General features: G+C 38.9%; 1 protein-coding gene across 7 annotated transcripts in view; it reads right to left on the bottom strand.

Moving 5' to 3' along the window:
• The window catches only part of TANC1 (tetratricopeptide repeat, ankyrin repeat and coiled-coil containing 1), a 307,158-nt gene that overhangs the window by 188,525 nt on the left and 105,102 nt on the right, over nt 1–13,531 (bottom strand). For all 7 annotated transcript variants that reach the window (XM_049888783.1, XM_049888782.1, XM_049888776.1 and 4 more), the window contains one exon: nt 7,881–7,962. In XM_049888783.1, coding sequence (XP_049744740.1) covers nt 7,881–7,941 — 61 coding nt within the window. In that variant the 5' untranslated portion in view covers nt 7,942–7,962. The remainder of the gene's footprint in view (nt 1–7,880; nt 7,963–13,531) is intronic.

The following is a 13,531-nucleotide window of genomic DNA, read 5'->3' as shown; positions in this document are numbered from 1 at the left end:
GCTGAAAGGAAAAGACTAATAAACAGTTATTATTTTGGCATATTAAGCAACTGTTCCTTAATCAGTCTACATTTTAATTGAGGCAGTGCCACAATTAAAAGGTCACTGAACTTTGCTCTCCTACCCCAATTTGGAGCTACTTCTAGACCAACACTAAGCAACTAGAGAGTCTAGGGAAGGCAGGAGAAGGGACTCACAGAGAGAGAGGGACAACTTCCCTCTAGGGAAGCCAAGAGGCCTCATCCAGCTAATTCTTTTAGAATGAGATCATTATCTCCAGGGTTAAAAGAAAAAAAACACACTACCAACTGTCAAATTTTATTAGATCATACAGTTTAGATAGAATTGTATGTCACTGTCTAGAGACCGGGAATCCTGGTGGTATAGTGCTACCTACGGCTGCTAACCTACAAGACCGGCAGTTCAAATCCGCCAGGCTCTCCTTGGAAATTCTATGAGGCAGTTCTACTCTGTCCTACAGGGTCGCTATGAGTCGGAGTCAACTCAACAGCAACAGGTTTGGTTTTAGTTTTTGGCTTAGAGACCAACAGATTTAAAAAAGTCCAAAAAACTAGCTGAGCCATTTACTAGCTGTATGGACACAGTCAGCTATTTTAACAAGTGGCACTAGGTATCTGAGCTTTGTAAGTTTTTGAAGGCGGGAGTATTTGCCCCATGTCCAAGATTGAAGACTTCTCCACAACACATGTCTTGGTGGAAGGTATAGTCTACCTCGCCCTACAGAAGCTAAAAAAAAAAATTCAGAGACTCATTTTTCCAGCCTCTCTTGCAGCTAGAACCCAGGCATGTGAACCAGGCTCAGCCATTCAGGTTCACCTAACACCACATGTAAAGAATGATCCACTGCGTCTTATTCTCTCCAGTCGACTGTTGGTGGTAATAAATGGCTTCCAGAGGCAGCAATGGCAGCAGTGGCCACATTGCTGACATCAGCAGTGCAAATAGGACCATTTAGCACTTGGTAGAGGTTGGCAGTCTTGCCCTCATGACCTCTTTGGAGTGATTTGGGGTAATGGCTCTGACTGAGTTGCCTCCCTTTGATCCTGCCCCAAACTAGGCCTAATCTCTTTCAGTAAACTCCCTCAATCCTTTTTTTTTTTTTTGGAAAAGGTCGGTTTCTGGTGCTTATAACTAAGGGTCGGGGAAAAGTGGGAGACCCTCAATGAAATGGACTGACACAGTTGCTGCAACAATGGGCTCAAACATAGCAACAACTTTAAGGATGGCACAGGACCTGCCAACGTTTTGTTATATGTAAGGTCCCTAATGAGCCAACTCAATGGTTCCTAAGCACAACAACAACATAAGAATGCTATCTGATACCCAAGGATAAGCATATCCTTCTGCACAAGTAATCTGGCTCAATGCAACAAACGCCTGTCAATCCTAAGTACCAGATACTGTGTTTTAATGATGGAAAGGTAAAGGTCAGTGTTTAATAAATTGCTTCTAACGTTTAATAAACTCCTTCAAACTAAGTCCCCCTGCTGAAAAAAAAGAAATTAAACCAAAAGGAAAAGACTAGTAAAGTGTTATTATATTGGCATATTAAGCAACTGTTCCTTAACCAGTCTATACTTTAATTCAGGTAGTGCCACAATTAAAAATTTACCGAACTTTGCTCTTCTGCCCCAACTTGGAGCTACTTCCAGACCAATACCAAGCAACGAGGACAGTCTGGAGAGGGCTGAGCACTGGGCACCAGGATGCCAAGATAAACAAGGCCTTGTCAGCATATCTGAAGGGCTTGCCGTCCAGAGTGGGAATGAATCATCTACTAACACATCTACTAACACATAACATCTAACACATTGAGGTCAGGGCTGCACCAGGACTATGATCCAAAAAGTACGAACCAGAACCAATAAACATTCTAGTTCCAAAGGACAGAGTGTACCACAAGGATTCCAAGAAGAAGTAAAAGTAGAATCAATACTTTTCATTCAGTGGTCAAATAATATTAAGAAAGGGAGAGGTGCGATGAGAGAGGATGGAATGAAAAGACAGCTGAGGCTGCTGGCTCAATGGAGATGTTGAAAACCAGGCAGCCTGAGATGGGCCCTTGCCTACCTCTCTAGGTCCTCTTCACATATCCACCACCACTGTCTTTCTCACCCAGCTCATTCTTACTCACACTCTAGGTTCCGGAATTAGTTCTTTTCAGGGATGCCTTCCTTGATACCTCTCCTCCCGCCAAGTTAGAGAGAGGCTTAACTACACACATCCCCAGCATCCTTTGATGTTTTCTGTCACGCTCATCACACTCAGAACTATGTGGTTTAACTCAGTAGTTCTCAACTGTGGGGAGAGTGGTTTTTGCCCCCAAGGGGGACATCTGACACTTCCAGTTGTTGTGACTTGGGGGGTGGGGGGTTTACTACAGGTATATAAATAGGTAGAGACCAGGGAAGCTGCTAAACAACCTACAATGCACAAGACAGCTCCCCCTACGAAGAACTCATTATCCAGCCCCAAAATGTCAATAGGTTGAGAAACCCTGGCCTAGTTCACCACTGGCTCCAGAGTTGAGCACTATGTCTGACATGCAATAAATGATGAATATTCGTGGAATGACTACCAAGGAACCTCCAAACTACAGCAACTAAAATTAGGCCTTCTGCCTGAACCTAGCTCCAAATTATCAACCTATGAACAGTTTTTTAAAATAAACTTGATAATTAAAATGAATAAACTTGCCACAACTTAGAGCTCCGTTTGCTACAAATGAACAAACATTTGCCTCTAAGCTTCCTAGGAGCTATAGCAAAGAAAGAAGCTAAAGCTAGAGAAAGATAAATTTTAAGAACGACATTTGTTTCTCTACTTTTCATGCATACTAGGATTCAGCAGTTAAGAAAACATAACGTGGATAAAGTGGATAATGAAATGCATTTCTAACACTGTAAGAGAAAGGAATTATACAAATGGTAGAATAAATTCTACAGTATTGAATTGCAGTCAGAAGCATCATTGTGAATTCATGGTTTTTAGTTATATATACAGATACAGATGGATAAATAAAGGCGTGTGTAAAAAAAAAAAAATGTGTATACTTGCATATATTTCCTAGCTTGTCTGCTGAGAAGGCCTAGAAACAATGGCACCCCAGTAGCAATAAACACAACTAGCAACCAGAGCTTAGTTTCTTAAGTACCATTTCCCAGTGAAAGGAGCCAGGAGTTGATTCCAGAGGTGAGGCAGGGAAAGTACAAAGATGAGCCTAAAACAACTTGTAGTGCTACAGAGTAAGAAAGTGCTCAAAAAATTATGAGGGCACGTGAAAAGGACACAGGAACAAATTTAAAGGAGCTCACAATGGCCAAAAATGGGACAATTTGAGCAAAAAAAAAAAAAAAGAATAACAGTAAGAAATTAGAATTGATAGAATAAAATAAATCTCCATAGAATTAAATAAGTATAAATGGGAGAAAAGGGACAGCTCTTCTAGTAGAATTACTACCAATAAAGGTAGAATAAATGATGAAAATAGAAAACCACCATTTGACAAACACTATAGAAATAAGTTTCAGGCAAGAAAACATTGATGGGTGCTAAAATTAATGGATGAAAGTACAATGAGAAATAAAGTATTTGTGTAGTCTCAAAGTATCCCTCCATTAGAGGGTTATCACAGGCAAAAATGACAAGAATTACAATTGAAAAGCCTGGCAGACACCTTCTTAATGAAAGGATCGAAGTTAACATCACCAGAAGTAACGCGTACCAACAAAGGAACCCTGGCAGAGTAATGGTTTAAGTGTTGGACTGCTAACGAAAGTCAGAAGTTCAAATCCAAAAGACCTGGTGATCTGCTCCCGTAAAGGTTACAAGCCTAGGAAACCCTATAGGGAATTTCTACTAGGTCATATAGGGACACCATGAGTCGGAGTCAACAGCACACAATACAACCACCACCACGTATCAACAGCAGGTACCCCCTCATATGATATTCTGAGGATACACTACTTGTGTCAATAATGCAGAGCCTCGATATAACCATGAGAAATCATCAGCAAACCCAAACTGAGGGAATATTCTACAAAACTGGCCAGGACTCTGAAAAGTATCAAGATCATAAAAGACGAATGGAGTCTACAGAATTGTTCCAGATTAAAGAAGACATGAAAATTCAGTGCAATATGGGATCCTACACTGGATCCTACAGTAGAAAATGGACGCTAGTGGGACAATTGGCAAAATTCAAAAAAGGTCTGTAAATCAGTTCAGGGTATTAATGTTAATTTCCTGGTTTACACTATTAACAGAAATCACATGAAGGATACTGGGAACTCTACTATTTTAGAAACTTTTTTATAAGTCTAAAGTTATTTCAAAATAAAATTATGTACTTTCTCTTCCAGATGAATTTTAAAATTAATTTGTTATATTGTATTTCAAAATAGTTGGAATTCCATTAGGGACTGAATTGAATACATAGATAATTCTGGAAGAATTAGTCACTTTAAAATAATACATCTGCCCATTCAGGAAAATGGTATTTCTTTCCATTTATTCAGGTCCTCTTTTACGGCCTTCAGTAAACGCTTATCATTTTATTCAATATGAGACTTGTGCATTTTTTTAGGTTGATATTTAAAGTTTCTGTTGCTATTATAAATGGGACTCCCAATTTCATTTTTTAAACTGTGCTGCTGTATAGAAAAATACTAATTTTATATGTCGCTATTCTATCCACCTTAAAGTCTTATTAGTTACAGACTTGATATCAGGATATTTCCAATGCTAAAGTGCAGTGATTATTTAATTTTAAAGTAAGGAATAGTTTAACAGTAGTAACGAGAAAGTTTTTTGACAGTAAAGGTCATTTAAACTAAACATGTGGTAGACAGTTGTAAACCTCTATGAAGAGCTTCAAAATAAAGATAGCGCTTCATTTGTTTATTTTAGATCAAGGCCTTAACACAAGACCAGGGAGAGAAAGAATAGATGCCCTTGCCTGGACCTTCCCCCTACTATAGTCCAATATTGATTTTTGCTCCTTCAGTCCCAACTCAAGGTCAAGAGAAATACAATGCTCATTTGCACTGATGGAATAGTGGGGACAATGTGAATGTACACGCCCAAAAATTATTTTTAAAGTTCTTAACACTGTATTCTCCAACATGCTTCTATAACCTCCAGAAAATACTTTTTGCCCAGCTGTAAGTATTTCCTAGGGGAAAAAAGCATAACCTTTTTTTAAAGAAAGTTTTGCTAATTCTTTAGAATTCACTCAATGACTTTAAATAATATCTCACTGTGAATATTGCAAATATTCTTATATACATATAACTTGAATTTCAATACCTGTTAGAATTTAACCAATAGTTTAAAGTAGATACAAGTGCAGTTACTTTTAGGGATAGGGATTGAGGGAAGGCAACTTTTTAATACTTCTGAAAAATTCCATCTTTATTTTGGAAGATACAAAATTTAACTACAATTGTATTTTCCAAATTCTCAAAATAGGTTCAACATAAAAGGAGAGTTCCAGATTGTTCGTAATAGTGATTTACCAAGTATATGAAAAGCTGAAATCAATTTTTTAAACAAATATTTCCTAAATTTCTATGACTGCAAGTTCAAGAACATAAAAATGAAGTTTCCTTTGTCTTTGCAACAAAGCGTGGCTTTAATTAGAAACAGTAGAACAAAATTTTTCCATATTGCAGGAGATACTATTACCCAAGTTTCAGAGCAGTCTCACGAGATTAACCAGCTTCAATTTATAGAGAAACTTAGATATGATTTACTTGACTTACATAATGATAGCTGGCACAGAACTCAACATATGAATGGTTAAACTCTAAGTATTTCCCCCAATCATCTTGTGATATAACTTCACCAACATTTAAAATTCCGTCTGCTTTGTTCCCAAACTAATTAACCAGGTTCTAGTTGAGAGAAAAGGCACATACCATACAGATGTTTTATAAAAAATGTTCCCGTTCTTTTTTCAAGTTGGTATGTATTACTGAACAGCCATAATGTGGGAATTACGAAGAAAAAATTCAGAAAAAGCAGTAGTTGCTCTTAAAGACCAAAGGGAGAAATAAACCCCCAAAATCATGTGCTTTGAAACTGGAAAAGTTTCAAACGCAAACTACATTCACTGTCTGGACTGTCTGAAAGGCACGGGTTTCCAAGATCATTAATAACTGTTGTTTCGCATGAGTCCGGCTCTGGTTAAAGAGGATGGCAGATCTATTGTGGAAGACTGACTGACAAGGAAATTTTGGCTGGGCGACCCTGGGGAGGTGGCAGCCCCAACCCTGACAGACAGCTTAGAATCTAACTTTATGCTGGAAACTACAAGGGCTTCTAAAGAAGCAAATAAGGTTCCTAGGATAAATGTCAGATGAGCCAAAAGTGGGGCGGGGGGGGGCGGGGGGCAGGCGGGTTATTTATTTTTTTTTAACAGCTTTCGGAGAACTAATGAGAAGAACGTTTTGGCCGTGACCCAGCAGAGGGTCAATGTCCCCCTGGAAAGAAATCAAGTGAACTAAAGAAAAACTTCTCCATAGTAACAATTCTAATTATTCAAAGCAAGGGGTTGTTTCTCTAAGGTTAAGAGCTAACTGTGGTCCTCCTGTTTATATCATTAAAAACTGGATCTTCTTTGTACGTGCTTACTCAGGCTTATAGTGAAATCTTCACAGCAACACTAGGAAATAGGTTCTATTTTAAGGTGAGTTCGCCATTCTGCAGACTTAGATTATGGGATAAGTGGTAATAAACAGAAATTTTACCTAGGTTCCATATAACCAAAACATTCAGCAGTCCATTTATTCTCCTGTAGAGCTACTGAATTGAAGAGTTAACTGTAACTTAATGATGATGTTTTGGCAATATGCTTATTTTAATAAAATTAAAACTGAAATGTTATTTAATATGGGACATATACAGTAACTCAGAAAATCAGAGTATTTAGCCATTCCTCAACCAATCTGGATTAACATGAGTTTCCATAGAATGAAAGGTCATATTTCGGGGAAATTAAGTCATGTTAACAGATTTTAATTGTGCAATAAGGAGAGAATACATAGTTTCTTGCATGAGAAATAGGATATAATACTCAGCAGTAACCAAGACAGAGTTTACTGCATGGAATTCAATGTTATTAGAGTCACAATGACCACATACGCACCAGAACTCCACAAGCAGGAATGAAATCCTAGCCAAATTAAAAGTAGCTCTCATCATAATGAAAACTAGCAGTCTGGCATTAAGCACAGCTACACCTGTTATGGGTAAAATTTGATACTCAAAAAGATGAAGACCAGTCAGCCAGCAGTTGGTCAAACATATAAAATGCAATCTCATGTGGGAAAAGGGAAAGAGCTTTCTAGAAACCGAATTCCTGAACACACCTGCTATCCCTCAATGTTTGTAATTTTGATTGCCTTGTGATCTGAACTACTTGTTAAAATTATGAACCTTAAAGGTCTCCTGGGGGAAAGATTTGGTTCAGAACCCAAACTCAATTATCAAAGTCACTTCTCATGTGAAAGCTCAGAAATATATTTAGACCTTAGCTTAAAATACATATATATGTAACTGATATCACTAAACTACACATGAAAAATGTCGAACTGGCAAATGTTGTGTTATATATATTTTTTACAAAAAGGTAAAAAAAATTTGTGCACATATGTGTGTGTATACATATACATATATCTATGTATACACATACACATACTTCCATCCCACCAGTTTCTCACAGCATCTAGTATGCTGTTTGTTCTAACCTAGATCAATCTCTCTGACCCAAACCAAAGCAATGAAAGCTGCCCTGCTTGGAGTGGAATCTTGCTGCCCAATGTCTACCAAACTTGCTCAACTCTTTCTTGTATACATACCTGTTTCCTTCTTGCTTCCCTTTCCTCCCTCTCGGCTCTTCTTCAGAACAGCCTTTAACATTTTCGATGATTTTTTTTGCTTCTAAAGAGAAAAAAGGAGGAGGGAGAAATAAAGGTTGTAAGTTGGAATGTAACTTGAATACTTACACAGAGGTAACTTGTGTTCAAACAAACAGACTGCTTAGGATAATAGAAAAGTAACTTGAGTTTTACATTAATTTTCTATTACTAAACTAAGAAAGGAAACTGAATGCTGAAGACACATGAAATGTTTTATAATGTTTAATGAAGTGATCAGAGTTCAGTCTTCTTATAAAAGTTAAACACACACACAACAGTGCATTCTCAACATTCCACATCTAATTAAGGTTATGAGGCTAAATGTGGGCACATTACTGTAAAACGTCTGGCACAGTCTTTCAAGTCTCCCAACCCCAGTTCACCAAGAGAAGAAAACATTAAACCATGGAATCTAAAAGATAGTGGGGTTAGGAAGGAAGCTATATGGTTAAAGGCATGTTTTACAGTTTTTTTTTTATTAATTATATAACCACAAGGAAAACATTCTGAGAAGTTATCAGAATGAAGCATACCTTATAAGCATCTGCAAAATAAACATAGTGGGAACACATTTGAACCCTGATGTCAGGGGCCCCACTTAAACAGTACCCACTCCAGTAGGCTTTTACCATATATAGTTATGACTGAGGATGCAAGGCAGGGGGTTGGAGAAGTGGGTAGAATGGGTCTGTGGCCTTATACCTGAATCCTTTTAATACCGTGCTGTATTTTTAAGCAGGATTGTACTGAGCTTGTAAAACAACACAACTGTCCAGGTCTAAAACAAAACATGAAACTATCTCTACGGCAAGGGGAACAGACAAAAGGGCCATTATTTCATCATGAAGTTAGTCTCCTTTAGTTCCTCTCTTCCCTCCACTAATTCATGGGTTATAGGGAGAATGGAACGCTCATACATTGTTGTTGGCAATGTAAAATGGTACAATTACCATGGAAAATGGTATGGTGCTTCCTTGAAAAGCTAGAAAGAAAAATACATGATCCAGCAATCCCACTCCTAGGTATACATCCTACAGAACTAAGAGCCGTGACAAGAATAGAGATATATGCCCATATTCATTGCAGCATTACTCACAATAGCAAAAATATGCAAACTACCTAAGTGCCCAACAACAGACAAATGGATAAACTGTGGTACACACAATGGAATACTACACAAAAAAAATAACAAGGAATCTTCAAAACATCTCACAACATGGATGAATTTGGAGGACATTAAGACGAGTGAAATAGTCAATCACAAAAGGACAAATATCGTATAAGATCACTATTATAAATAGTCAAGAAAAAGATTACATGCAGAAAGAAACATTTTTTGACGGTTACCAGGGATGGGAGGGGGAGGGAGGGAAATCACAAACTGGAGAGTAAACACGTTAACTCTGGAGAAGGGAAAGGCAGTACGTAGTACAGGGCAAGTCAGCACAACATGGCCAACAAGCGAAGACACTGAGATTTACCCAAGAATAAAAAGCAATTGACAGTAAGTACTGTAACATATACAATACTGCAACAACAGTGATAACAATTTATGAGTAGATACATAGGTAGATATGTATGCTGAATAGGTGTGGAAGGGCGTATGGGAGTACACTCATATGCATACATAGGTTTGGCTGTGGACATTTCCACATACATATTTGTATGTGCTACATGTATATTTATATATATAATAAAGCACATGGGGCACAGTCATGGAAACATCCCAGACATAACCAAATACCTTGTGGAACTGTTACTGGGCTTGAAGACTAAGGATCATAGCCTCAGGGAACATCTAGGTCAATGGGCATAATATAACCCAAAGACAACATTCTACATCCTACTTTGGTGAGTAGCAAGCGTATGGGGTCTTAAAAGCTTGAGAGCAGCCATCTAAGATACAACTACTGATCTCTGTCATGGACTGAATTATGTCCCCCCAAAAATGTGTGTATCAATTTGGGTGGGCCATGATTCCCTATATTGTGTGGTTGTCCTCTATTTTGTCATTATGATTTTACGTTAAAGAGGATTAGGGTGGGATTCTAACACCCTTACTAAGGCCACATCCCTGATCTAATAAAAAGGGAGTTTCCCTGGGGTATAGCCTGCACTACCTTTTACAAGATAAAATGAAAGGGAAGCAAGCAGAGAATTTGGAACCTCATACCACCAAGAAAGCAGTGCAGGGAGCAGAGCATGTCCTTTGGACCTGAGGTTCCTGCATTGAGATGCTCTGAGGCCAAGGGAAGACTAACGACAAGGACTTTCCTCCAGAGCTGACAGAGACAGAAAGCCTTCCCCTGGAGCCAGTGCCCTGAATTTGGACATGTAACCTACCAGACTGTGAGAGAATAAGTTTCTCTTTGTTAAAGCTGTCCACTTGTGGTATTTCTGTTACAGCAGCACTAGATGACTAACACAGTCTCTTTCCATCAGGAGCAAAGGAGAGTGAAAAAAAAAAAAAAAAAACTAAAGGCTCAAGGAAACAATTAGTCTGCAAGGACTAATGGATCACAGAAACCACAGCCTCTACTAGCCCGGAACCCGAAGAACTAGCTGGTATCCAGATACCATTACCAACTGCTCTGACCAGGATCACAGTAGAAGACCCTGGTTAGACAGGGAAAAAAACGTAGAAAAAACTCAAATTCATAAAAAACAGACTAGATTTACTGGCACAAGGGGGACCAGAGGAACCCCTAAGACTATGGCCTTTAAACACCCTTCTAACTTGGATCTGAAGCTACTCCCTGAGGTCACTTTTTAGCCAAATTACAAACAGTCCTGTAAAATAAACAGTAACATCCATGATGAAAGTGCTCCTTAGAACAATCATCTATACAAGACCAAAAGGGCAACATCTGCCCAAAAGCAAAGATGAGAAGGCAGGAAATCTGGCCGGGTGGAAATGAGGAACTCAGAGTGGTAATGGAGAGAGTGCTGACAAATTGCAAAGACTGCAACCAATGTCACAGAACAATCTGTGTATAAACTATTGAATGGGAAACTGATTTGCTCTGTAAACTTTCACCTGAAGTACACATACACAAAAAAAACTCCCTTTGTTGAAAAAAAAAAAAAAAAGTAAGGGGGAAGAGAGAAGAGAGAGACAAAGAAGAGAGAAACTCCTAAACAGACGAGGACCAACAAACCTGCCTAGTTAGCTTAAATGCTTAAAATGGCCTCCATATACACCCACACTATGTTCTAACCTCCCAGGGTAAAGCAGAGGTATTGTGTGGGGACCAATGAGAGGAATGAGTCCCAAAGTGCTACATACCATTCACAGAAGGACACAACATAAGCACACAGGGTGACCTCTCTTATCATTTGGTTCAGGCTATATTTATTTTTCCAAGCCCTTTGTTTTACTGATGAAGAAACAGAGACCCTGGGAAGCTGATTTGCACAGGGGTCATGAAGCTAATTAACAGAGCCAACATCCAAATCCAAGTCTGTTGATCCCCAGCAAGGGCCTTCCTCCCTCCACTCCACCAGCCTCTCCACTTAGATCAGTGAAAGTTTTTGGCAATAACAATCAGAAATACAACAAAAAACAAGAAAGCCTGAGACATATTAGGAAGATAATTATCTTAGTCAGAATTTGGAGAAGGGCATAGTGAAGTTATTAGGGTTAAATCATCTTACAAACAAGCCTTTACACACAAAAGGGGTGCAGCTTAGAGCAAATTCTTCAAAAACTGCTACTTGAATGAACCTTGTGGAAAGACCCAGGTTTCACCTAAAGGGTGAACACTCAATTTAGAAGACAGCCATGGTTGTTGCTTCCACAACAGGAGCTATGGAAGCACAAATTTCTCTCCACAGTCATGCTTAAAGAAAAAAATGCTGTGGGATTAAAAAAAAAAAAGGTAGGCAAAATCTTTAGAAATATATAAATAAAAGCCTGGTTGCTGTTAGGTTGGAGTCAGCTCCAACTCATACCAACCTTATATATAACAGAGCGAAATGTTGCCTGGTCCCGTGCCATCCTCACAATAGTTGCTATGTTTGAGTCCACTATTGCAGCCACTGTGTCAATCCATCTCATTGAGAGTCTTTTCTTCATTGACCCTCTACTTTAGCAAGCGTGATATCCTTCTCCAGGGACTGGTCCCTCCGGATAACATGTCCAATATAAGTGAGACAAAGTATTGCCACCCTTGCTTCTAAGGAGCATTCTGGCTGTACTTCCTCTCCAAGACAGATTTGTTTCTTCTTCTGGCAGTCCATGGTGTAGTCAAGATTCTTTACCAACATCAAAATTCAAATGTGTCCCCACAGGAGGGAACTGAGGGCTGAGGCTTCATCCAAACCACCTAGCCATCTGCTAATGGGGTCTGAGGATAGTGGTGCCTACCAGTCTTTAGAGGTACAAGCATTGGGTGCCTAAGTTACAGCTGCAGAGCCCATGCACCAGAGCGCTACAGAGAACAGAGATGTTCCGTCCTCACTGGCACTTGGGGGAAGGCTATCAGCACCCTGCCCTCCTGAGAGTGTGACCCCCTGCCGCTACTAGAAACTGGTGCATACAACCATTACCACTACTCCTCTAAGATAGTAGGTGAGAGCCTACACCACACACTAGGTAATCCACTATCAGGACACCTGAGCTGATTCTATTCAAGAACAGTGAATGGACTCATAGGCTCATATACCTGGTAACAGCTCAAACAAGCTAGCAACAGGACATAAGTGATTCAAAGGCTCCAACAATCAAGGTAGCACACTCTACTAGCCCATCTGGGTGTACTGAAACAAAACAAGAAGATAAGACTCAGTGAGCAAATATAAAATAAATCATTACAATAACTTACAGATGGCTCAGAGACAGCAGTCAATATCAAATCACGTAAAGAAGCAGACCATGATTACTTCTACAAACCCCCAAATCAGAGAACCAAAACCTTTCCCAGATGAAGATATATTCCTGGAATTGCCACATGTAGAATATAAAAGACTAATATACAGAATGCTTCAAGACATCAGGGATGACCTCAGAAATGAAATTAGGCAATGTACAGAAAGAGCCAAAGAACACACAGATAAAGCAGTTGCAGAAATCAAAAAGATTATTCAAGAACATAGTGAGAAATTTAATAAGCTGCAAGAATCCATAGAGAGACAGCATTCAGAAATTCAAAAGATTAACAGTAAAATTACAGAATTAGACAACTCAATAGGAAGTCAGAGGACCGGAACTGAAAAATTGGAATGCAAAATTGGAGAGATGGAGGATAAGGCAATTGGCACCAAAATATTTGAAGAAAAATCAGATAAAAGAATTTAAAAAAATGAAGAAACCCTAAGAATCACGTGGGACTCTATCAAGAATAACTTGCGAGTGACTGGAATTCCAGAACAGGGAGGAATAACAGAAAATAGAGAGAATTGTTGAAGATCTGTTGCCAGAAAACCTCCCTGGCATCGTAAAAGATGAAAGGATATCTATCCAAGATGCTCATCAAACCCCATACAAGATAGATCCCAAAAGAAAATCACCAAGTCATATTATCATCAAACTTGCCAAAACCAAAGATAAAGAGAAAATTTTAAAAGCAGCCAGGGTTAAAAGAAAAGTCACC

This window comes from Elephas maximus, chromosome 6 (genome assembly GCF_024166365.1).
Source record: "Elephas maximus indicus isolate mEleMax1 chromosome 6, mEleMax1 primary haplotype, whole genome shotgun sequence".
NCBI classification, from domain to species: Eukaryota; Metazoa; Chordata; class Mammalia; order Proboscidea; family Elephantidae; genus Elephas; species Elephas maximus.
The sequence above is the reverse complement of the archived record's forward strand: the minus strand, read 5'-3'. Positions and strand labels throughout refer to the sequence as shown.